General features: G+C 42.9%; 1 protein-coding gene across 1 annotated transcript in view; it reads left to right on the top strand.

Moving 5' to 3' along the window:
• LOC126235397 (juvenile hormone esterase-like) overlaps positions 1-27595 on the top strand; it is a 156660-nt gene that overhangs the window by 37619 nt on the left and 91446 nt on the right. Inside the window, exons 5-6 of the mRNA XM_049944119.1 lie at positions 10610-10683; positions 23288-23507. Of these exons, the coding sequence (XP_049800076.1) occupies positions 10610-10683; positions 23288-23507 (294 nt within the window). The remainder of the gene's footprint in view (positions 1-10609; positions 10684-23287; positions 23508-27595) is intronic.

Below are 27595 nucleotides of genomic sequence, written 5' to 3' on the forward strand. Positions count from 1 at the left end.
AAATCTGCTGCTTTGTACTCCGATCTCGAACTGCTGTAAGAAATAATTTTAAATTCGCTTTTTACCTGACCGCTTATTGCGGTATGATTGCCCTTATCATCAGATTTGAATCTGCCGCGGCGGCGGCTCGTTCCGCCGTGTCGCAGCTCTGCACCACGAACACTACTTAAAGAGCTGAAAATGTCTCAAATAAATGGGTAAAATACCAGGCAAGCTTTCTAATAGTACCATACGAATTCTCATTAAATAACTTTATTTAAAACTCGAATAATAACAAGTTCACACACCTTTCTTTATAATCAGCGCCGAATGGCGTCCAGCTTACAATCTTGACAAAAGAAAGCTACCTATGCGTTAAACATAGCGTCACAGGTTCCTCCTCTCTAAGTGACTCCAAGAAGACGACAACGACATTATTATTCTTACACTACTGTTTATACAATGGCTGATTGTCGTGAAATCTTTGAGTTTTTCTTTATTAATTCTTTTCTGTGACGGTTTCAGAACTCGCCGACACAGATATTATTTCACAAATCCACTACTTAAGCCTTTACAAATACCAATTATAACATAATTGTCTCTATTCTATTATTATTCAGCGTTCACAGACGTAATCAGTGCATATATATATATATATATATATATATATATATATATATATATATATAAAATTGTAATTGCATAGTTATAAAGCATGTTTTACGAGGAAACGCTATAAGTTGGACTTCTTATTTATGTTATTCCATTCTCATTTCCTAAAGCTCTTAGTTGATGCAGTCTACCTAAATTTCTCTCCCTCAGAAAGCACTGTCTCAGAAAATATCATTTTTGCAAACCTATAAAAACATTATCTATCTGAAACTTCCTGGTAGACTAAAACTGTTTGCCAGACGAAGAATAGACCTCCTGATCCAGGGGTGGTAGTCACACAAATTTTATAGGAGAAATTTTGCGATGTTTGGAAGGTAGGAGATGAGGAACTGGCGGAAGTAAAGATGTATGAGGTTGAGTGGTAGGTCATTCTTGGGTAGATCAGGTAGCAGAACATTTACTCACGAAAGGCAAGGGTCCCGATTTTGAGTCTCGGTCCGTCATGCAGCTTTAATCTGCCAGAAAGTTTCATATCAGCACATACTCCACTGCAGAGTGAAAATTCATTCCGGAAACATTATGTATCTACTAATTTGTCACTATCGCTATTATTATTATTATTTCTTTCCTTTCTCAGACGATATGTCTGGTTAAAAATGGAAAGTGACGCGGACCTTGATCAAGCGTTACTTCCTTTTAACTGTACGGTATATGTTACATTGCATTTAGGAACTTTCGGGTAATTGAACATGTATCAATAATTACAGATTTCTGTAGTTGTATATATACGTTTGGATGTAGCTGTATTGCGTTGATGTACAGGTGTATATTGTGTGGTATGACTCCTGTAGTTGATAGTATAATTGGTATAATGTCAACTTCATCCTGATGCCACATGTCCTTGACTTCCTCAGCCAGTTGGATGTATTTTTCAATTTTTTCTCCTGTTTTCTTCTGTATATTTGTTGTATTGGGAATGGAATTTCGATTAGTTGTGTTAATTTCTTCTTTTTATTGGTGAGTATGATGTCAGGTTTGTTATGTGGTGTTGTTTTATCTGTTATAATGGTTCTGCTCTATTATTATTATTATTATAAAGGGCCAGAGCCATAGTCTCTATGGTTGGCAGGAGCATGGTTCCGAGTGCAGGAGAGAGGATCCTTCGGCCGCCCGAAGGTTCTAGCAAGATGTAGTTAACAGGATGCACAACATTGGCTCAAGGGTACACAGTTGTCTTGTTTGAGGTGGCCAGTAGTCAGGTAAGCAGGTGAAGCTCACTTCAAGACTGATGTCTGTGCACCTTGGGGTTTTAGCCTCCACGGTGACAGTGCTACACACACAGCAGGCAGTTAGGTCACAGAAGGTTGGTGAGTCGACACACTGTAGATGTTGCCTGCATAGTTCCAGTGGCCAGCAGTTTGGGTAGTAGCTTACGAGGGCTCTCGGCGTTGACGTTGCAGACAGCTCCACAGGAAATTCCAAAAAGCTCTACGTGAGGTGGCCATTGTCGTGAAGAGCTACGTCACAGCCTCTCAATGAGAGAAAGGCCAGTAACGGTGGTGTCTGCTCGTAGAAGCAGATCATGAGCGGCAGCTACTGTGCTCCCTCAAGCTGATGGTAATTCGGCAGTTCACCAGGAACCATCATCTAGGCCTCCAGGGGGCCTGATGGTAGGAGGCGGAGATGAAGGAGTAACAGCCCACAGCTGCCTGGGCTGGTTGTTGTATCGTAGATCTAATTCATCTAGGTGGGCTGTTGATAGTGTGTCAGAAGTCACATCTTGGGAATGCTTAGGTGCAAAACTTAGAACTGGGCTTTGGAAGTCAGAGCATTTGAGCATGTCTCTCTATCCAGTCACATTATCGTCAGGCAAGAACTACCGAATTTGGCCTAGTTTTCTGGACCTGACAGCACTCCACACTGCATTGCTGTGTCCCAGATCTTCTCTTCAAGCTTTCAGTTTGGCTATTTCTGCAGCATCTGTGTGCTGTAAACCCGATCGTGCAAATGACTTAGGTAACGTTGCTTCAGTGTGCATGGTCAAGAGAACGACGTTGTGCTTCCCTTATCGAGAGGTTACCTTGTTGCATCAACGATTTGCTCATCTACCTCGGGTGATGTGTGGCTATTAACTTGGTGGTGTGCCCATGCTAGCATTCCAATGTAGGTATTGCGTAGTAGCCTGCTTGGCTACAGTTCTGACGCTGTCGCCAGCTAGGAAAACTTTAAGAAATTTTTCACATCCACACAGAATGCCATCCTGTGGCACATCATAAGAATCGGCAACAGTAGCAGCAACAGGAACAGCAGCGTTGTTAGTAGTACTGATTGTATTAACTTTATTAGTTCTTAGTCAACACTGTTACTCACATTTTCTTCAGATATATTTAAATCTTTTTAATCTATTAAAACTATTTTATTGCTGCTTACCATATTGAAGTTTCCAGAATGAGTGCTTGGGTAGCTCAGGTGGTAGAGCACTTGCCTGCGAAAGGCAAAGGTCCCGAGTTCGAGTCTCGGTCCGGCACACAGTTTTAATCTGCCAGGAAGTTTCATATTGAAGTTATTGCCATTTCTTAAGTAACAGTAATTTTAAAAATCTGCATGTGTGTAATGCTGGTCTGATGTAAGAGAGACCCTGAAGACCTTAACCTTATCATGTTGAATAAATAAATGAAATAGTTTCGTGCCACTGCACAAAAAAAGTGCCTATAATTTGAGCTCCACAGGAAAAGGGGAAATGGTGCCCCTCAGACCCTACATTAAGGAGAAACAGATAAATCACTTAAAATCTTATTTAATTTCTATCTTATTAGCTATTGCTCCTACATTTAAAAGTAGATAAATCACTTCGAATCTTATTTATTTTATCCTTAAAAAGTATTGTTCAGAAGTAAATAATAATCAATAACTTTATTACTTTCAGTTATACATTGTATTAGCTTTAATAATGAAATCTATAAAGCTAGTATCTACAGTGTTTGTGAAACACATATGAGAAGAATATAAAGTTTTCTTTTAAAAGTTCTTATTCTTTGTAAAATCCCTTTTACACCGTAGAAAACTTCATTTTCGAGTCATTGCGAAGGTTATATCTTAAACAATGTGCCACACATAAGAAATTTGGTTAAAATTTACATATTTTATTAGAAACAAACTGTTCAGTGCCAGTACTAATATATTTTGGGATTTGACCGCTTCTTACTTCGATTCTTTTAATACTTTCCTTTGATGGTTATGCCTCCCGTTTCACTTCACTGACGATTTTGATTTTTGATTGAGAGGTCTAATCGTGATCAAAGATGGCCACTGCGTCACAACAGTAGACATATACCATAAATGATTTGTTTCGCTTTTGAGAAACTATTCAAAACCTAGTACTTACGTTGTCTAAAAGAATAGTGAAACAAAATATGTGCCTTGGCTTCAGAAGAGGCACCGAATCCTACTTTGACATACAGTGGTGTGGAAAATATAGATACTACAAATTCCATTCTCTTCTTGTGCTAATTACAGGTATACACTGCAGAGCATCAATATTTCCAAGCAATAAATGGTTTTCCTCATTGACTTGAGATATCGCTTAGACAGACTGCAGTTCATCCTAAAACTTCGACATAATTCTCTCGGTGCTGCTCTGCTCTCAATGTATCACGAACAAAATTGAGGATTCGAGAAATATCGACTTAGTCCAAGAGTTTCTAGACCTATTCGTGCTTAAGTCCAGTTTGGAATTCATTAATATCTATTCAAACCTAGGGTACTGAAATTTTTTCAGGATTTATATTGTCGGATTTATTATCCCCCTTTCCTTAAAAACAATTATGAAAATATTTTCATGCATGCGATGCGTGCAAGGCAAACACCAGACGTCTTTTCCAAATAGTTTCCAATCAAAAAATGAACGTCTAAAAATATTTTCTGCTGTTTTGTCGAAAATTAAGGCTTTAACGTAGGACTGAAAATACCACTAGGCGAGATTTTCAGAGACAACTTTTGCTTTCTCTTTTCCATAATGAGTTCAGCGAACGAAATATGTGTAAAAATCTCAGGCTGTGAATGAACTGTTCAACCCTCTTCCGTTCTATTTCCAAATGGACTTGTGTGTGCAATTTATATGCAAGAGCATAAACATATAGCTTATTAATTGTTCAATTTGATACTCACTTCACTCTCAGTTCTTCATAGCTGCCTATATTCGCTCAGAAGCTCTCATCTTCAAAAAGCTGATGATCGTTTCCATGCACCATCTATGGCCCTCGTTTTAACCGACTGATCAAAAACTGTCTACTTTCTTTAATAATTACGATCTTCAAAGGATTTGCATGTGCTATGTGATTCACTTTTTGAATAAAATATTTTATTTTTGTTTATGAATGATCTGCGATGTTCTAGTATATTTTTGAAGCTCTTCATTGTTGATGAGAAGATTCTAAGTTTGGTATGAAGTTTCTCAGCTCTTGTGTTGAATCTGTATTTTTCCCCCAATAAATTGTAACTTCCCACCGTTACTTTGATGAACAATCAACTTACTGTTCAAATAACTTACGAGTTTGCTGCTGCGTGACGTCGTCGACCGCCGCCGATATTTCGACAGGAGCACACCCTGCCATTCTCAAGGCACAACTGCAAGGAGGAAGCAATGTGCAAGGGAATTTAATCCTTCAGTTCACAGAGGAGAAACAAGGAAGGAAGATACCACACACAGAACAAGTAACCTCAGAGTCAATACACAACCAAAGATAACCAACATCAGAAATATCGATAGTGACTATTAATCAACAGGTGAGGTAGCACTAATTCTGTCCCTCTTTTTTGATGAGAGACAGAGCCGGATTCCAAGCAGCATTTAAACAACATCCACCATCTCTGTTTATAAGGTTCCTTGATAGTTCGATTTCAACAGCTTCCTTAATAACACTATCCCAATAGCTGGACGTGCAAGCCAGAATCTCCGTGTTGTTGTATTCCATAGGATGACCGGCGTCAAGGCAATGTTCTGCAATAGCGGATTTGCTCGGCTGCTAAGTGTTGGCTTATCCTGGCAGACGTTTTGAATGTGAAAGTACATTGCGGTGCTACCTGGTCTGCCCTGACATGCAATGCCGATCTGAAAGCATTCTCCTGGTAGCTTGATTTAATAGTTGCTCTGGCTTTGTGGTAGGCGGAGTAGAGGTTGAATAAGCTAATTCAGTCTAAAAGGCTACTCCCTGGAAGCATATAATACATTACCATAGCCATAGTGTTAATAGATCCTTTCTTTTATGGATAACCCATGCAAAGCACATGTTTTTACCAACTTTACCAGCTCAAAATCATAAATGTGTGATTTAATAAATATTTATGTATTTGACTACAATAGTACCATCCCTATTGATTTATGTATGGACGCATAAACCTTGAAGCATTGATAAATTTTTGGTTGCCTCCACATGCCTCAATTGAATTTCGCTCGTGACTCACAGATAAATATTTTTACTGAACACTGTTTCAAGTCGCTGACCTATTTACGAAACTGAAAATTACAAAAAACCAAGAGATATAGCTTTTCTGCTGCAAGAAGCTGTATCAGAGAGAGGATTGCAAGTCGGCCGTGGTGGTCGAGCGGTTCTAGGCGCTTCAGTCCGGAACCACGCGGCTGCTACGGTCGCAGGTTCGAATGCTGCCTAGGGCATGGATGTGTGTGATGTCCGTAGGTTAGTTAGGTTTAAGTAGTTCTAAGGCCAGGGGACTGATGAGCTCAGCTGTTAAGTCCCATAGTGCTTAGAGCTACTTGAACCATTTAAATAGGATTGCAAAATAAATTAGAATTACGGAACGGAGGGCCAGGCATAGACTTATGATGGCCTCCAGCTATTCGACTTCACATTTATTGATAGAGTTGTTGGATGTCCTCTCAGGGATATCGTCCCATATTCTGTCCAACTGGGGGTTAGATCGGCATGACTACTTGAATGTGGCCTTCCAGTGAAGATGGATCGGTCGCGAAAGTCCAAAATTCCGGCCTCCATATTCCCTGGATCTTTATCCACTAGATTTTTATTTGTGGGGATACTTAAAAATACAAGTTTATAATACTCCATCCACGGATGTACACGACCTAATAGCTCGCGTGCATGCCGCTTCAGCAATGGTGGATGCTGTGTTGCGTAGGGTCCAGCGAAATATGACCGAGAGAGTGGCGAAGCGTTTGCAAATGCAAGATGGTCGCTTTGAACATCTTCTCTAAAGTGGACGTTGCTTGCACGTGTACGTACCGCCTCTGTGAATATAAGCCTAGACGTTGAACTTACAGAATGGAATTACTGTGTGCAGCATAATGTGCAACCCAGTGTACCCTCCCAATTGTGTTTTTTGTGCCGAATTGGATTCAGACGATGTTACTGTATCCATTGTTATTTTCTGTTGGCTTTATTTGTGTCATCGACAAACAAAGTGGTCGTTTACGTCTGTAACAAGTTAAAGAAATCACAAGATACCACATTGTGACCAATATCACGGGATGTATGATACTGTGAAACCTATCAGAGTAATGGACCTACCCAGATTCCGTTACACTCCCCTTAACGCTCCATGTTAAATGCAAATTACGCAACGCAATCGCTGTCTTGAAATGCCCTGACATAGAATCGTAAGATGGGAAATTGCAGTGATGCTGCTATATAACTATCAGTTCAATGAATAGAATAAATCAGTGACTTGAAGGGAACTACGTGTTCTAAATAAACTGGAAGCAGTCTTGATCGCATAAAGTTTTTTTTGATGAAGTGACCGGTTTCGATCTTATTAGAAGATCATCTTCAGACCATAGATGTCTGTCGGAGGCGGTGGCGCATGGCACCCCTCTTGCTTTTGGCTGCCTCCCGCAGACATCTACGGTCTGAAGATGATCTTCTAATAAGATCGAAACCGGTCACTGCTTCCATTTTATTTATAATAATTATAGATCGCAGTTTCCTATAATAAGAACTATGTTCTTTAAAATGTTAAACTAAGTGTTCCTTAAAAAAAGCAAATGAATCCTAAACTGATTATTTACTGTATTAAAGAATTACAGAGTATTCGTATCAACATTGTACAAAAAAAAAAAAGAGCAAAGTTAGTTGCTGACGACATCTAACAAGGTAGGCAAGCTGAGTGATGGGTACCGTATCCTAGCTGCATATTAAATCATGAATCCAATACAACCCGACGATTAATTTAGAAACTCCGGTGGTTGATTAAATATCACAACAAACGAAACTATGGCTTGAATCGGGTTTATTGGAGCTGTATGTAACATTGACTCCCACCTAGTGAGTCGTGCTGCTGTATGGTCTCACCAATCTGCTAAGGTGGTTGGAGAGTCAGAATCTCGCTCGTCAGGAGTCGAACATCTCCAAGCGGCACGGCGTCTCGAACCAGCGATCTGTCTCCATCCACCATCAAACCAAGAGTGTTTCTTTTTCTTCCACCAGCTACCGCCACGGCATTTTGCGCCAATATGTCCACAGACAGGAAAAATGTTACTCTCTTCCGCAAATAGCCTGACAATGCCACATTTAACAAATCCACATCCCAGAATGTCGTCAGTCATGGACAAATCAGAGCACATCTTCCTCGCTAGCTTCTCTTAGAAATTCCTTCCTGACGGCAGCTGGCGGTGAGCGAATCAGAGCGTAGTTGAAAACAGCATTCCAAGACTTGTACGTTTCCGCCATGAATTACGATGTCCCAGGAAGCTCTTGAAACTGTTGCCTTCGGCCATCTCAAGAGGCGAGTCCTGCCACAGCCCGCTAACCCCGACCCAGCAGGTTCCGTAAAGACCGTCTCAGACGGAACAAGGTTCGCTGCAAGTTTGCGAGATGGCGTGCATGCTTGCCGGCTTGCAGGGATAGGAGCCGGCTATCTTCCATGCCGAAGCTCTCCCACGGTGCAAGATCGGCAGCTAGTTGTGTTGTGATCGGCTGCATGTTGTATCGAACGAAGATGGCTGCTTCAGGTACAGATGTTCAGAGAAAACTGGCGTTATTAGCTGTTTTGGTGCTAAACGATGTAGAAATGCATGCTAATGAGAGAAGAAGAAAGAAAGAATGGACGAAAAACTGGATTAAGAGGAGATACGCTGGAAAAGGTGTGCTCTCCATGCTTCATAAAGAGTTGAGGTTAATTCGCATAACACCTACTTTTGTTTGAAAAGTATCACCATTTCATTACTGCTTGATTTTATAAATATACCGATAATGACTGTTATATACGACTTTATTTTATAGGATAGGAGATCGTACATCCTTTGCAAATTTTATACGAATGGATGTATTGGTATTTGCAACTATTTTGAGTGCCTCTGCACGCAAGTGTTTATTATAATAGTTTGCGCTTTTCACGACGTACAGACACTGTTCTTCCCTATAAGTACATATCAATGCTTCAATCGCTTCCTTGGACCACTGCGGTGCCATTATTTAATAATTATAAGAACTTCCTACCGCACCTCACAACAGCAGAAAAGCGACTATCAACAAAGGCTTCCCGCCCAAGCTTTCCGCGTCTGACGTCACAAACGAAACGCCTCATGATTGACCAACTCAGGTAGCACGCAGGGAACCTTGCAAGAAAAATAGCACCGGACCTATCCTGGAAATCTTACAAGGTTCCCACCAAGGTAGCCCGCTAGCAGACGACGGAGCCCGCAAGGTATCCGCCGCGCGAGCCAACAAGGAAACTTACAACGAACCTTGCTCCGTGTGAGACGGGCTTAAGCGTCCGCCGGGTGGTCACTTGACACGTGCAAGCCAGCACAAATTTCAGGTTTCCCACGACATACCTGCCGCTTTCAGAGCAGTGTGCGAGCTGTGCATTTCCCATGTATTCACGGACTGGAACTATTAGCCCCTTTACCGACGACCACTGAAATTGTATAAAATACATTTCCCTGTAATAAATCAACGTAATGAGACTTTAAGAAGATGCAACAAAAGTGTCCTGCCTGTCGCCAGTCGTGACAAGAGACAGATAAATTTAGTATAAATGGAACGGGGCAAGCCAGACGGCTTGTAACCCTCTATGTGGAGGTGTTTGAGGCTACAGTTCGATACATTTACTGAGAAAAAAAAAGTTTTGCGCGAATGCAAGTAAAATCCGCTGAGTCTGCATGTCGTTCCCAACGGCATTGCCTCGTCTTGCGGAGCTAACGGGACGGACAGCTGTGGCACAGCGCCGAGTTCATGCTATCTGTTGTTGGCCACGCTGCATGCAGTTACAGCACAGGCAGGCCCTCCTTTTTTAAATCGCAGTTCTCAAAAATGTCAAATGTGTGTGAATTTCTAAGGAACCAAACTGCAGAGGTCATCGGTCCGTAGACCTGAACACTACTTAAACTATCTTATGCTAAGAACAACAGAAACACACATACCCGAGGGACGACTCGAACCTCCGACGGGAGAAATCGTAATTCTGTTGAACCTATAGGCGGGAATAGGTTTTGATAGGTATTTTTTTCTTGAACTGGCTTGAGAAATCGCATACCGACTACTAAGTGCGACATTTTTTCTTCAGCCTGTTGTTGTTGTTGTTGTGGTCTTCAGTCTTGAGACTAGTTTGTTGCAGCTCTCCATGCTACTCTATCCTGTGCAAGCTTCTTCATCTCCCAGTACCTTCTGCAACCTACATCCTTCTGAATCTGTTTAGTGTATTCATCTCTTGGTCTCCCTCTACGAGTTTTACCCTCCACGCTGCCCTCCAGTACCAAATTGGTGATCCCTTGATGCCCCAGAATATGCCCTACCATCCGATCCCTTCTTCTAGTCAAGTTGTGCCACAAATTTCTCTTCTCTCCAATTCTATTCAATAGCTCCTCATTAGTTATGTGATCTACCCATCTAATCATCAGCATTCTTCTGTAACACCACATTTTGAAAGCTTCTATTCTCTTCTTGTCCAAACTATTTATTGTCCACGCTTCATTTCCATACATGGCTGCACTCCATACAAATACTTTCAGAAACGACTGCCTGACAGTTAAATCTATACTCGGCAGGTCTGTTCTCGCGCGCCATCTCCCAGAGTGGCGTGTGGCTGGACTGGTGGCTTGGCGCGCAGCAGCCGCGGCAGGCGGCGGCCACCGCGAGGGCGCTGGCCGCGCTGCTTGGCTGCTACTGGGAGCCGCCCTCGCTGATGCCCTGCCTGCGCACCAAGCCGATCCGACAGCTGTTCAACGCGACTGCGCAGTTCCAGGTCAGCCTGCCTCTCCTCGCCATACCTCACTTCACGTCCCACTTTCACAGACGGTATCTACACACAGTCTATACTCGGCAACCGAACTTACAGTGTGCGCCGAGGGATACTTTGTGTACTACTGTCTCCTTCCCTCCACCATCTCGCTCACTTTCTGTAGCTGGCCTGCTGTGTTTCAGAGGCACGTGCAGGACATTTTCGACTGTATGTCCTGCTCCATTACAAAATTAACGCATCGCAACAGCGTTGCAGAACCAAAAACGAAAGGCGAGTGGTCCACCAATAAGGGCAATTTTTTCCAAGTAAACTGCCTGTCAGCACACACCTGCTTCCAAGAGTAAGCTATACACACTGTCCTAAGAGCCTTAAATTTATATGTCTTTGGCGCACACAAAAACGTATTTCTTATTGCTACAGCTTTGTGCTATCCGGGCCTCGTGCGGGAGGGTGTGGTTGCTCACCAGAAACAACGGTAAATCTACACTCATGCTCATAAATTAAGAATAATCCTGATACACGGTGAAACAAAGCTCTGGTCGGCGGTTTGCAGGTTTACATCACCTCGGGGTATGACCATCTGGTGCATTTGACCTGCGATCGCCGCACGGTGGCGCTGGCATCAGTCCACATTCGCTGAGGTGTTTTGGTGCATGTCACAGTACGGTGCAGCGAGTAAGTGTGCAGACGTTTTCAGACGTGCTAATGGTGACTGTGTGTTGAAAATGGCTCAAAGAACACATATTGATGACGTTATGAGGGGTGGACAACTAGGGCGACTGGAGGCTGGTCAAACACAGCAAGTCATAGCCCGGGCGCTCCGTGTGCCGCAAAGTGTGATCTCAAGATTGTGGCAACGATTCCAGCAGATAGGAAACGTGTCCAGGCGCTACAGTACGGGACGTCCACAGTGTACAACACCACAAGAAGACCGATATCTCACCATCAGTGTCCGAAGACGGCCACGGAATACTGCAGGTAGCCTTGCTTGTGACCTTACCGCAGCAACTGGAGCAGTTTACTCCAGACACACAGTCTACAGGCGACTGAACAGACATAGTTTATTCGCCCTGAGACCTGCAAAGTGCATTCTACTGACCCCTGGTCACAGGAGAGCCCGTAAAGCCTGGTGTCAAGAACACAGTACATGGTCATTGGAACAGTGGTCTCAGGTTATGTTCATGGTCGAGTCTAAGTATAGTCTGAACAGTGATTCACGCCGGGTTTTCATCTGGCGTGAAACAGGAACCAGGTACCAACCCCTTAATGTCCTTAAAAGGGACCTCTACAGAGGTCGTAGTTTGATGATGTGGGGTGGGATTATGACTGGTGCAGGTACACCCCTGCGTGTCTGTGACAGAGGAACTGTAACGGGTGAGGTGTATTGGGACGTCATTTTGCCTTTTGAGGGGTGCAGTGGATCCCACCTTCCTCCTGATGGATGATAACGCACGGCCCCACCGAGCTGCCATCGTGGAGGAGTACGTTGAAACAGAATATAACAAGCAAATCGAGTGGCCTGCCTGTCCTCCAGACCTAAACTCCATCGACCATGTCTGGATGCTCTCGGTCGACGTATCGCTGCACGTCATCAAACTTCTAGGACACTTCAGGAGCTCCGACAGGCACTGGTGCAAGAATGGGAGGCTATACCCCAGCAGCTGCTCGACCACCTGATCTAGACTATGCCAACCCGTTGTGCGGCCTGTGTACGGGTGCATGGTCATCAACGTAACACCCGCTCACCAAATTACCGGGTATGTGGACCAGAGATCTTAATGTGTACCAAATGCCAAGCCATGCCATCACGACTGGTGCTGAGCCCGTACGACAGTGATACATGTGGTCCACCATTGTTCATTCTTGTCGAGCATTGCACATGGATGAATCCACAGTGAAGCTGCATGTACGAGGGGCGTTCAGTTAGTGATAGCGCACATTTTTTTCTGAGCGCAGGTTCGATTTATTCAGGATTCCAATACACCATATTGTACACCACCCTTTTGGCTGGCCGGCCGCTGTGGCCAAGCGGTTCTAGGCGTTTCAGTCCGGGACCGCGCTGCTGCTACGGTCGCAGGTTCGAATCCTGCCTCCGGCATGGATTTGTGTGGTGTCCTTAGGTTAGTTAGGTTTAAGTAGTTCTAAGTCTAGGGGACTGATGACCTCAGATGTGAAGTCCCAAAGCGCTTATAGCAATTTGAACCTTTTTGCTGCAAAATCCTGTTTTTCAACATAATCTCTGTTCAAAAGCGACGGCCTTACTCCACATCATTGAGAGAGCCTGTTTGCCTGCATTCTACCACTCAATTGGTCGACATTGGGGCCAGCGTCTTCCTGCATGAGAAATCTTCCCATCATCCAACTACTGCTTCTTGCGGAGTGCATCCTTCATTGGGTCAAACAGATGGAAGTCGGAAGGTGCGAGATCCGGGCTGCAGGGTAGATGATCACAGACGTCTCGCCCAACGATTTGCAGTGCTTTTGTTCATCGGCAAGTCTTCGTGGAAATTCTGCAACCGTCTAAGAACATCTGCCACACTCTGGTTTTGCACCAATAGAAACTCAATGACAGCTCTCTGCTTGGAACGTACCTGCCACAGACGCCATTTGAAGGCTTCATAAAGCGCCGCCAGCTATAAGAACTCCATGAAAGTATAGGGGCTGAAGCGGGAATATACCATGCTGTCCCACAACAAATTCCACATTCTTTTCAAAAATTTCCCGAGAAAAAATGTTTTGCGTTATTTATTGAACGCCCATTGTCCATCTAAGTCGACGTTATAGTCGTCTTGTGTCCACTGTTGAAATAATGGTCACCATGTTCACAGTCTGTGATGGTTCAGACGTCGTCCCATTGTCTGAGGGGATACTTGTCTTTCTGCAGCGGAGCCCATACCCTGAAACATAATATGGTTGTACGATATTGCACGACTGAGCGAACAATACGCCTATCCTGTCAGGTGCTAGTCACTCAGAGCCACCGATATCCTGCACTGCCTTCAGCGGCCCTCCCGAATCCTTTGATTCCGTATTTGCGTGATAGTCATGGAATCCTTACCAATGCAGGGAGCAATATTCCGATATGTGACGGTAGACGTGTCTCATTCTTACATGAGGCATACCGTAATCATCTAGCACAGAACCAATATGCAAATGCGATTTCTTAATCAAAACCAGCTGTGTAATAGTTTCTCATATACTTAATGTAGTCATTACCAGTACAGGTGGACAATCCGTTCCCGAACTGTGAAATGGCAGGGTAGCCGGCGAGGCAAGTGATAAGGTGTTGGTACACAAACAATTTACAACACAACACCAAAATTTTTACTTAAACAATTTCCAAAAATTTTAATAATCTTCGTTTTGCGTAATTTTTTCTTTGGTACAAACAATTTTTATGTAACCGTTTAAGGATCTTCTTAACCAAAACATTAATCGCACTAGGCCAGATCATTAACCTAAATCGATCAAAGACTCCTAGACACGAATATTCCACAGCACAGACGGACACGTGTGTACCTTAAACAAAATGGGCGTTTACTTTAACAGCATTAAAGCCCTTAAACCAAATGTATGTTTATTTTAACAGCATAAAAGACAGTTTATCAAAACGTGACTCATGTCACCTTGTAGATCGATAAGAGTTTACCTAAACTGAATTAAAGATGCCACACTGCCAAATGCGAGATATGTATTCTTTTTGAAATGATGTTAGTTAGCCTCAAAACAAGATATGAAATCCTCAAGATTATGCTATTCAATGAACTAAATTACTCCCCGTGTCACCTGGACCCAAACCTCAACAAGCTTATACACAGGCACCTTAATTACAGTTATCAATACCAGTGACGAGAGAACACGTCGCACTGGAGGCAGAACGGCGCGGACGATACACAAATTTGAACAGAGCCAACGGCCAACCGTCGCCTGGGCTCACTGACACCTGTTAACTTACAACAGTGCTTTCGCACGTAAACGGGAGTATATAGCAAATTACAGTATTAAGTAAAATACAAAGAACAGAATACTATCAACATAGCAAGAAGAATTGGCGCCAGAGGACGCAGTCCTGTGCTAATACAGTCACTGCAAGGGCGTCTGAGCATTAACAAACCTAGTGTGAACAACTGGTCCATAAATCTAGTACACATCAGTGACTCGTATGCTTTCGGACCAAATTAAACAAACGTTACCTGACACTTACAACAAAGTCAAAAACATTTTAACACTAAACAGTAAGCAAGAAACACCTCGAATGGCAAAATTCAGTACAACTTATTTAGATACTGGAAATGACTGATGCTATACACGGGCTAAGATTTAACTCATCTAGTTTAAACAGCACTTCTTGCACATAATCGTGTCTTAGAATATCTGACGATATACACTCATGCAATAAACTGACAAATACACTTAGCTTAGAAAATCGTCACTATTGTGACAATTATAGTGAAGAAGAAGGCGAGCGAAAACCAAGGGCTTGACACTTGTGTATTTCCAAAAGTGAGCTTTCATAAGGTCTGACGAGAAGGGCAGTGGCCAGTAGCTCTGACTTGCCCCCAGGTTCTGTCAGTACAAACACAGTTGGGCGTGCATCCACTCCGTGGCGGCCAAACACCGGCTGCCACCGCCAGCATTCACCAACCCAGTTTACTCAAACAGCCACACTGGCTCTGTCCGGCTCCTGCCCGCTCCATACTCTCGCTCCTCTCAAAACTCCTCTGGTTTCACGCAGGCACCAAAGACCTTCGTAGTTTGTAACCAAAGGTATATAAATACCTGGATACCATAGATATGCCTGTTGCACGGCACAAACTGGTTCAAATAGCTAGATCTTTCTATGGAGTGAACAATCGGTGATTCAGAAAAAAGGAGCGGAAAACTCTTCTGATCTGAAATGTCTCTACACTGATGTAAGTGAGCGAAATCAAGAGTCTTAGACAGGCTGGTGCAACAGCATCTCATGCAAAATTCAGAATTAGTGATGATGCCAGAGGCCATTATGGCAATAAACATCTTCCAAGATGCAGAAAAATGGTTCAAATGGCTCTGAGCACTATGGGACTCAACTGCTGAGGTCATTAGTCCCCTAGAACTTAGAACTAGTTAAACCTAACTAACCTAAGGACATCACAAACATCCATGCCCGAGGCAGGATTCGAACCTGCGACCGTAGCGGTCTTGCGGTTCCAGACTGCAGCGCCTTTAACCGCACGGCCACTTCGGCCGGCGATGCAGAAAAATATAACATAGACGATGCATATGTATGTATGTATATAGCTTACTACTGTGAGCAGCTTTTGTCAGCTATGAAAAGAATAGAAAGCAGCGAAAGATCAGTTCTTTCGAAAGCTGATTAACACAGGAAACACTTTCTCGCCGTTTATTTCCTCTCTTGATTTGAGAAGACAGCGTACAAGAGACATTTCTAGCACACTTGGGAGTGAGTGAGGTGCAACGACCTGATTCACAAGGCTGATTCTCTGCCCTCCTACAGCTCTGACTTAACACATGTAAACTAGCTCCTGTCAGCCACGCATCGCTCGCCGGCCCTCCCACCATTCACTTTTCATCAATCTGCCCTTTTCTTACCTACTGCAGAGTGAATCACAGAGCGACTCGGGAGTCTTCGACCTTATTCCTTCTTGACACAGCTTCCTCAATCCGAATTCTTTTCACAGTGGGTATAACATTTCTGCCATGCAGCCACAATGTGTAAGTCTAGGGACCGATGACCTCAGCAGTTTGGTCCCATAGGAATTCACACAAATTTGAACATGTAACATTTATAGATTAAAGAATACACTGAATGTTCATTTCTTCTCATTTTAAGTTTTTGCTATTAAATAGCTGCCTCTTAATAGTATTTTAATTTTTCCATGTGATGAATTTTTCAGTGCTTCAGGATGTAAGTCAACCCATTTCTTTGCCTACAAGACCTGTAAGCGATATGTGGTATCATCTTACCAAGCTGAATAATAAAAAAAAAAAGAGAAATGCCGCTATTGCCAGCGTATAACTGTCTGTGCTTCTGGTTCCATACCAGACCTGAAGAGACATCTAATGTGCAAGCACCCAACAGTAAGCCTAGAACGCTGGAACCATGAGGCCAGTTAGGACTGCAATCAAACGTTGATCCTTCTGTAAGCATTTGAGAAATTGTTTCTCACGAATCGTCCTCACTGATGCCTGCTTCCACTTCACATGAAATTCTCCTTCCGTCAAGTCAAAATGATTCTCAGCGTGTATCCAGCATGCCACTGTGATTTGGGTCCTGATTAGATGCTGATTTATTTTCTTTTGTGTTACCTTCACCTTCAACCCATTTTCGTTTGCAACAACCAACTGGCAACTTTCCAATGTTATAAAACTGATCACATTCAATAAAATTACGGTAGTGTATATCCAACATCTAAATTAATAAATATGCTTTGCCCAAATTATAATTTACTGATTAGAAAACGTTATCAAACTTTCCAATGCCCAGTTATCTAATGAAATTAAAAATGATGCTTTTGCTGCAAAGGTAACAACTGATGGAAAACAATAAATAATATTGGCTTCTATGCACTCAGAACGTCTCAAAGTCGAACCTTATTGGGTGCTTGCAATTTTATAAAAAGACATACTTCAGGAAATACTTCAAACTGGGTAAAGTCAGTAATCATCCAATATAATATCGAGTTTAAAATCACTGCCACCAAAGGGACAATCCTTCAGATATGAAATCAACTGCTATGCTTTCGAGCATTCCACACATCTCATGCTCTGCACACATTCTTTAAGTCTCATTGTGCAATATGCTATCCGAAGGACAATATAGAGGACTCAAAAAAATGGTTCATATGGCTCTGAGCACTATGGGACTTAACTTCTGAGGTCATCAGTCCCCTAGAACTTAGAACTACTTAAACCTAACCAACCTAAGGACATCACACACATCCATGCCCGAGGCAGGATTCGAACCTGCGACAGTAGCGGTCGCGCGGTTCCAGACTGTAGCGCCTAGAACCGCTCGGCCACCCCGGCCGGCAATATAGAGGACTGCTGACGAGGTGAAAAGACGAGTTATACTTTTCAAAAAAAGTAGATTTGTCTGAAGAAAACTTTTTGAAATACAAGAAAATAGAAAAGGACGATCAGTAACCATTTACCGCCGTAACGACTGCGGATTCTTCAATTTGGGAGAAGCTCTGTAACACGACTAGTCGCTCCAAGGAAGCCACGACTCAGGAGCTACGGCGACTCTCGAACTTGTGAAAATTCAAATAACTGCTGCTTCAATCGCCTCGGCAGTAGGCTGTGAGATGATTATTTACTTCTGCTATGACTGGGTCCTGTTCGTGCAGCTTCTCAAAAGGAGATATGCACCGAGAAAAAAAAAACCGACTCAGTTTGAGTAAAATTGGTAAAATTTTGTTTACACACCAGAACACTGATTAGTTTCTTCCTCTTGAACACTTATATTGCCCCATTGGTTGTAAACGGCAACAGTAGATACTTACAAGAGGTAGAAACCTAATTTCAATTATGTTGTAGTTTTCATAATATATTTTGTTTTCAACAAAATTATTCGAGAGCTATTGGTTTATTGTGGCTCGTTCGGTGGCGAAATGGAAAACACAGTGAAAATCCGACGAAACTTTGAACAGATGTGTTGGTCAGCATCTCTAGTACGCCCGTTAATCGCGTCACGTCGCTCTTTCTAGTTCTGAGCGCACAGTGAGCACGTAAAGGCGCCTAGAAAGTAGTCTGTCCCGCCTGTGCCTGCTATAAGATTTCGCTGAATTTCATGCAGCCCACATAAGGTAACTGTCGTGCATTTTCACCTTGATAACAGTTCTCATCTACACACTGCAGGGGCAATGAATGCACACACCATACAGACCGCAACTGGCTCCGTCTGAGTTTCATCTCTGCTCACATAAACGTCTGGCTATGAAGACAACATTTTGACACAGCCCTCGTAAAAAAAGTAACAACGATGAGTTTTATGTCTGTAATTTACGAGATAAAATTATTTAGGATTTTGTTGCGATATTTATAATACCAGCGTAGAGTATTGGCGGAAAGCACAGGAGGCTGCCTTCTATGACGAGAGTATTGGAAAGTTGGTATGACATATTTGTAAGCCGGAGTGGCGACTATGTAGATGGAAGATCTAGCCAACTGTTACAAATAAAACATTTTTGATTTGAACTGTGGTCTCCATTTCGCGACCGATCGGACCTGAATAAACGAATAGTCCTGGTAAAAAAAAGTGGCAACGATGAGTTTAATGTTTGTAATTTAGGAGATAAAATTATTTAGAATTTTGTTGCGATATTTATAACTTTTACTGAATAAGAAATGCAGGACTTTCGGGAAATTTTAAACTACAATGGACATAACGAAAAATTAGTAATCCCTTATGTTTCATATTTTCAATCAAAACAGATTAAAATAAGGTTATAAAGACAAGGCTCCTACCTCTCATTTGTTTTTAGTCAGTGAATGTTAAGCGGTGAGTCACCAAAAAGAAACACTTTATTCCAATGCGTGAGCAGATCTGATCTGATCCCTGAAAGGAATGATTTTGCCCATCCTCAGTTACTCCAAAGTGTATTGCACTGTTATGCTGATACTCTAATCGCTTGCATATTCAAGCATGTAGTATAAGTGATGCCAATTTAACGTCTGCGGTTCCACTAAAGTTGTAAAACTAGCGTAGGCTGCCGTAGACTGTCATAAGTTAACGAAGACAACGCTAGTGTTCCCGGTAGCCTTGGTCAGTTGAGATAGTAACTGTGTTACCATTACATTAAGTGTCTTGCCTACCAAGCAGGTGCTACCTTAATTTGATCCCTTTGTTTCCATACGCGATCAGTGTCTTACTACATCGATCTTGAAACCGGAAGCGGTGAAAAGTCTAGAAAAAAAGTTCAAATGTATGTGAAACCTTGTGGGACTTAACTGCTAAGGTCATCAGTCCCTACAAGTCTAGAAACTGAGTGAGGATGTATAAAGGGCTGTGTAACCTATGGAACATTTTTGTTCTAGTTAGTTATCCTGTTGTCTGTTACTTAAGAATAAACAGTATGTATAGCAAAATTGAAATTGTCAATGTTTAATTTAGGTTTTATTCGAAAATCGTTGATTAGTAACTTGTAACGGATCGGTTGCTTGATTTGAGGGAGGTGACCAAACAGCGAGGTCATCGGTCCCATCGGATTAGGGATGGAAGTTGGCCGTGCCCTTTCAAAAGAACCATCCCGGCATTTGCCTGGAGCGATTTAGGGTAATTACGAAAAACCTAAATGAGGATGGCCGGAGGCGAGTTTGAACAGCCGTCCTAGCGAATGCGAGTCGAGTTTTCTAACCATTGCGCCACCTCGCTCGGTCGTGGAACAGAGGGCTGTTGTAGTATTAAAAGAAACAGATTTATATTTACTAAAAAAGTAAACTTAAAAAGTGCCACAGGACATATCAGGGTAAGTCAATTATTATCCGCAAAGTAGTTATAAAATTTTATTGTAATCGAACAGGAAACTTACAAGAACATCATTTTTCGACATTGTGTCCTTGCGTTTCAACGCACTTGATCCACTGTTGTACAAGCTTCCTGATGCCCACATAAAAGAAGATTCTCGGTTGAGTTGCGAGCAAGGAATGCACCGCTTCTTTCACTGCTTCGTCCGAGTCAAATCGACGGCCCCTTAATGCCTGTTCGAGTGGATCAAACAAGTGACAGTCAGAAGGGGCAAGGTCGCGACTATATGGAGGATGATGCAGTACTTCAAATTTGAGTTTCTGGAGCGTTTCAGTAGTGTGGGCAGCAGTATGCTAACGGGCATTGTCGTGCAACAACGTAACACCTTTTGACAGCAATCCTCGGCGTTTGCTTCGAGTTGCAGGCTTCAGCCTGGCAGTAAGCATCTCACTGTGACGTACACTGTTTATTGTTGTGCCCTTTCCCTATAATGTTCCAGTACCGGATCTTGCGCGTCCCAAAAACCGTAAGCATCAGTTTTCCTGTGGACGGTAGGGCCTTGAACTTTTTCTTGCACGGCGAATTGGATGTTTCCATTCCATATTCTGCCGTTTACTCTCCGGCTCGTAATGATGGACCCATGTTTCGTCACCAGTAACGATCCTGCCTAAGTAGTTGTCCCCTTCCTTCCCATAGCGATCCAAACGTTTTTTGCAGTTGTCCAAGCGCGTTTGTTTCTGCAACTGTATGAGTGTTTTGGGACCCATCTTGCCCAAACTTTTTGAAATCCAAGTGCGTTGTAGATGATTTCGTAGGCAGAACCGTGACTAATTTACAGACGATGTGCCACTTCGTCAAAAATTAATCTATTTGTGGCGGTAAACGGTCGTCCGGCAAATTCATCGTGCGTAACACTTGTGCGACGATTTCGGAATTTTTCAATCCATTCGTAAACCCTCTGTTGTGGCAAAACACTGTTCCCAAACTGCACCGAAAGTCTTCGATGAATTTCGGCCCTTGATATGCCTTCCGACCATAAAAAACGGATCACTGAACGTTGCTCTTCTTTGGTGCAAATAGGCAGCGGAGCAACCTCGATTAACAGCACGACATCGATAACAAAAGTAACCTAGCAGCTTGAAAATTGCAAACTAAACTAACCTAGCAGCTTGAAAATTGCAAAGATATAACAACAAATAAAGAAAGCATGCGTCTTCAACTTAAAACGACAGTGCTACCAAAATAAACAAAAATATAACTAAATTGGAGATAGTAATTGACTTATCCTCGTATATCAGACATCAATATCTGGGTGAGCTAAAATGAAACATTAGTGCTAAGAAACTTTCTCACTTATCGATAATAACAGCAAACTCTCGTCTTTGATCATGTTGAAGAACGTTTTCTTACTTTCGCAGCCGGCCGCGGTGGCCATGCGGTTCGCAGGTTCGAATCCTGCTTCGGGCATGGATGTGTGTGATGTCCTTAGGTTAGTTAGGTTTAAGTAGCTCTAAGTTCTAGGGGACTGATGACCTGAGATGTTAAGTCCCATAGCGCTCAGAGCCATTTGAACCATTCTGAACCTTTCTTTCGGTTGTGCCTTTTCCTGCAGTTAGGCAGGGTCGGCATGATTAATCGGATTTGGCAATGGTAGTGGAAGGGGTGGCCAGGTGCCCTTCCTGCCGCCACCCCGTACCCCCTGGGATGGAATTAGTGTACCCCAAATGTCTGCAACTAGTGTAATCCATGGAATAGTACGAAAGTGTTCAAATGTCTGCGAGCCGTGTAACTGAGGAGGGATGTGGGGACCAGCCCAGTATTCACCTTGGGGATGTGGAAAACCTCCTAAAAACCACATCCAGGCTGGCCGGCACACTGGCCGTCGTCGTTAATCCGCCGGGCGGATTCTATCCAGGGCCGGCGCGCCTAGCCGAGTCCAGGAAGCAGCGCATTAGTGCTCTTGGCTAACCTGGCGGGTCGTTAAAGAACGTTTTATTGATTACAAATGACAGCAATGATCATATAGAATTTTTTGTTTGTGCATGTAAACGGCGCTTGCGTCAAACGTAATGTCTTTAGTTACACAAAAGCGCAGAAGTCACACGGTCAACTAATTTTTGATACTTATAAATTCCAATACGTATTTTGAAAGGATGTAAAACACACCATGAACTAACGCTGAACAGTGTGCGGTTCTAATTATGTGCGAAAGAAACAAACAGCAAACAGACAAAGAACAAAGAGAAGACTTCGGCTCCCAGTTTCTCTCTCACACATTAATTTATAGTTCATTGCCTACCAATGCAGCCAATACTACCGGTAATCCTGTCATTCACTATGTCATTAATATAGTGTACCAAAACTAACCGAACTGTAGTTTTGCTACGACGCAACTCTAGATGTCACAATTTTAATGGGTAGCGTTATACGTAGGGTATTGTATTGTATTGTATTGTGTGTTAACCGGGGATGTAGAAACGACGGAGATGCTCCGTCCCCGCCGCAGCCGCAGTGGTCCGCAACCCCACGACAACTAACGCAGTCCACCTCACCCCTCCGCCGCCCCATACCGAACCCAGGATTATTGTGCGGTTCGCCCCCCGTTGGACCCCCCCCCCCCCCCCTCCCCAGGAAAAGTCTCACACCAAACGAGTGTAACACCTATGTTTGCGTGGTAGAGTAATGGTGGTGTACGCGTACGTGGAGAACTTGTTTGCGCAGCAATCGCCGACATAGTGTAACTGAGGCGGAATAATGGGATCTGCCGAGGCAGATGGAAAACCGCCTAAAAACCATCCAGAGACTGGCCGGTTCACCGGACCTCGACACAAATCCGCCGGGCGGATTCGTGCCAGGGACCAGACGCTCCTTCCCGCCCGGAAAGCCGTGCTTTAAACCTGACGGCCTACCGGGCAGGCGTCTATATGTAGGGTACATTACTTTCGCAACAGAATAAGAGAAAACAGAACTCGCACGCAAAGATTTTGGTATCCTTTTCATGACTCTGAATTGCAGAGTAACAATGTAGGTGTAGATCGTGTAGACACGGACGATGTCGGCGTTGCGCAGTTCTGGTCGATCGAACCGTTGTCGCTGTTCCGGCCGTGCGTGGACACGGCGACCGCCTCTCCGTTCCTGCCGGTGGACCCCCTGCAGCTGCTGGAGGACGGCCAGGTGGCCAGCGTGCCGTGGCTGCTCGGCGTCACCTCCGACCAGGGGCTCTTCCGTCTCGCGGGTAAGTCTGCACACCGCTTAAATCACTGTAAGTCGCAAAACGTCTTCGGAGAGAGGCATTTTTATGTTATCAGTCTCTCGATTCGTTTGACGGCGTCCTTCAATTTTCCTTTTTTTGTAGTTCAAGCCCGAAGCCAGAGCTGCACGCAAGTCTCTCCCGTGCAAATCTCTTCATCCCTACAATCTACATCCACTTGTACCTGAATAATAATTATCTGAACGAAAGCGCCCGGACACCTACACTACTGGCCATTAAAATCGCTACACCAAGAAGAAATGCAGACGATAAACGGGTATTCAATGGACAAATATATTATTCTAGAACTGAAATGCGATTAAACTTTCACGCAATTTGGTTGCATAGATCCTGAGATATCAGTACCCAGAGCAACCACCTCTGGCCGTAATAACGGCCTTGATACGCCTGGGCATTGAGTCAAACACAGCTTGGAGGGCGCGTACAGGTACAGCTGCCCATGCAGCTTCAACACGATACCACAGTTCATCAAGAGTAGTGACTGGCGTATTGTGACGAGCCAGTTGCTCAGCCACCATTGACCAGACGTTTTAAATTGGTGAGAGATCTGCAGAATGTGCTGGCCAGGGCAGCAGTCGAACATTTTCTGTATCCAGAAAGGCCCGTACAGGACCAGCAACATGCGGTCGTGCATTATCCTGCTGAAATGTAGGGTTTCGCAGGGATCGAATGAAGGGTAGAGCCACGGGTCGTAACACATCTGAAATATAACGTCTACTGTTCAAAGAGCCGTCAATGCGAACAAGAGGTGACCGAGACTGGTAATCAATGGCACCCCATACCATCTCTCCGGGTGATACGCCAGTATGGCGATGACGAATACACGCTTCCAATGTGCGTTCACTGCGATGTCGCCAAACACGGATGCGACCATCATGATGCTGTAAACAGAACCTGGATTCATCCGAAAAACTGACTTTGGCCATTCATGCACCCAGGTTCGTCGTTGAGTGCACCATCGCAGGCGCTCCTGTCTGTGATGCAGCGTCAAGGAGAACCGCAGCCATGGTCTCCGAGTTGATAGTCCATGCTGCTACAAATGTCGTCGAAAAGTTCGTGCAGATGGTTATTGTCTTGCAAACGTCCCAATCTGTTGACTCAGGGATCGAGATGTGGCTGCACGATCCGTTACAGCCACGCGGATAAGATGCCTGTCATCTCGACTGCTATTGATACGAGGCCGTTGGGATACAGCACGGAGTTTCGTATTACCCTCCTGAACCCACCGATTCCATATTCTGCTAACAGTCATTGGATCTCGACCAACGCGAGCAGCCCACGTCGCGATACGATAAACCGAAATCGCGATAGGCTGCAATCCGACCTTTATCAAAGTCGGAAACGTGATGGTACGCATTTCTCCTCCTTACACGAGGCATCACAATAACGTTTCACCAGGCAACGCCGGTCAACTGCTGTTTGTGTAAGAGAAATCGGTTGGAAACTTTCTTTATGTCAACACGTTGTAGGTGTCGACACCGGCGCCAACCTTGTATGAATGCTCTGAAAAGCTAATCATTTGCATATCACAGCATCTCCTTCCTGTTGGTTAAATTTCGCGTCTGTAGCACGTCATCTTCGTGGTGTAGCAATTTTAATGGCCAGTAGTGTATTACTAGACATTAATATGGGATGTGTCCACCCTCCGCCTTTTTTATGGCTTGAACTTCGCTGGGGAAACTTTCAGTGAGGTGAATGACAGGCCATTCTTCCTCAAGAGCCAAACAATAGAAAGTAGTGAATTTGGACACTGGAATCAGCTACTAGGTCGACGTTTTAATTCATTCCAAAGGTGTTCCATTGGGTTTAGGTTTAGACTCTGATAGGCCAGCCCATTTCAGAAATGTTATTGACCACCAACCATTGTCTAACTCATTCTGCTGTATGACAGTGTAACCTCCCGCTTCCTAATCGGCATATTGGACTGCGATGTAATGACCGTTATCGCTTATGTCTAAAAAAAATTTGTGGTAAGATCTTATGGGACCAAACTGCTAAGGTTATCGTTCCCTAAGCTTACACACTACTTAAGAGGGACGGTGATGAAATTTACCAAAAATGTCAACTTTCGATTTATTTTTTATTTGTTAGTACAACTCATGGACAATAAATTCCCAAATTTTAAATGTTGAAATCGCATCCGAAGTGCCTGAAAATTAACAGTGTGACGCGGCCTCCCTGCCACGCCCACGTTTTGAAGCAGTATTCAAAGCAGATATTGTATTTAATGATGGGAACGTCGGGAGGATGAAGGTATTAGAAACAATGGGCTTCAAGATAGGTAATTTTACTCAACACATCCTGAGAAAAATAGATTTACAGAGCGACTCTGCAGCTGAAAAGTCAGTTGAGGACCTGGTAAAGGAAAGAAGACAGACAATAAGAAACCAGAAGAGAAGCCTTGAAGGGAAAGACGACCCATAGTGTAAATGTGGTGCCTTCTGAAGAAGTGACACAAGGAAAGAAGTTAGATTGAACTTTAAATTGTGTTTCCCGAAGAGTTTGTTTTTCAAAGTTTATGTACCTTTTCCTCAGATTCTATGAATGCTAGAATTACGAAATTTTGTACACATATTTCTGTAAACCTAGTAAACGTTGTTACAAGAGCAAATTTTGATATTCTTATTGCAAGCTAAGATATGGGGCAAAGTGCTTGGAATTTTGCATGAATTTAAAATTTTACTTGTGGAATTATAATTAAAAAATTATGAAAATTCTCCTGTTTGACCTATTCCAAAAACCTCATGAGAGAATTTTACAACATATAAAGAGATGAAACAGAGAAATTTTTGTAGAAATCTCTTGAATACTTTGTGAGAAAAAGGAACATACATAATTTTTTGAAAATAAAAGTTCAAATTTCATTTTAAAAAGTTGAATATATGTAATCAAAGGGTATTATATGTAAAGATGTCACTTTCATGTAAAGAGTGGTACAAAATCTCATTGCCATATCTCCAAAACTGTGGAATTAGTGCATTTTTAAATAGTGTGAGTTTTTCATCAACGTCCCTCCTTAACCTAACTTAAACTAACTTACGCTATGGACAACACACACACCCACGCCCGAGGGAGGACTCGAACCTCCGACGGGGGGAGCCGCGAGGACCGTGGCAAGGCGCCCAGACCGCGCTGCTGCCCCGCGGCGCTCGCTTATGTCTAATGACAGTTTACAATGTATAATGTGATCGTTATCGAAGGAAAATAATAGCGGTTAATAGGAGGAAGGTGTATGACAGACTTTTCTGAAGGAAGAATCTATTCTGAACCTAATCTAAACACTGATAATCATTTTGAAATGAGTGGAATATAGTCAATCCTCACAGGTCAGAAAAGGGTACCACGTAATGTTTTAATACAACAAATACTGGTAATGCAAAAAAATACTGATTAACAAAGAAGGGACAATTAAACGGTCGCCAGCCCGCTAGGGAAATTAATATCCATAATCCTAAGAAAGGTAATGGCAACGAAAATTTAGAAAATAATTACTGATGTGGAAACAGAAGATTGTCACGCTTTTCGACAACACAACAATTCACGAGAAAATAAATTAGTCAAGAAGCAATGAGTAGGCAAATATTTAATCAGAAATACTAAATTTTGAAAACAAAGTTAAATGAAGTTACTGGTTAAATAAATGACTGATTGTAACTGAACCTTTGTTACGTAAAAAATTATTTTAAGTAACCTCAGCGTAACGTAATGTAAAATTTGGAAAATGGCAGGCAATTTAATTTTAGATTAGATTAGATTAGATTTACTTTCATTCCAATTGATCCGTAGTGAGGAGGTCCTCCAGGATGTGGAATATGTCAGAAAAACAACAATACATGACAAATATTTACAACTAAAACAAATAAGCTAATGTACCAATCCACATGTCCCAAGTGGAATGATCATCATTTTTTAATGAACACTTTAGGAAGGAGTCATTTTACAAATACTAATGCACTGAATTTAAAATTAAAAAGCTTTTTTTATTTATTTATAAACATAATACAACTACTATAATACTTATTTACAATGAACACATTACTGCACTGAAATGC

Source organism: Schistocerca nitens, chromosome 2 (genome assembly GCF_023898315.1).
Source record: "Schistocerca nitens isolate TAMUIC-IGC-003100 chromosome 2, iqSchNite1.1, whole genome shotgun sequence".
In the NCBI taxonomy this organism is placed as follows: domain Eukaryota; kingdom Metazoa; phylum Arthropoda; class Insecta; order Orthoptera; family Acrididae; genus Schistocerca; species Schistocerca nitens.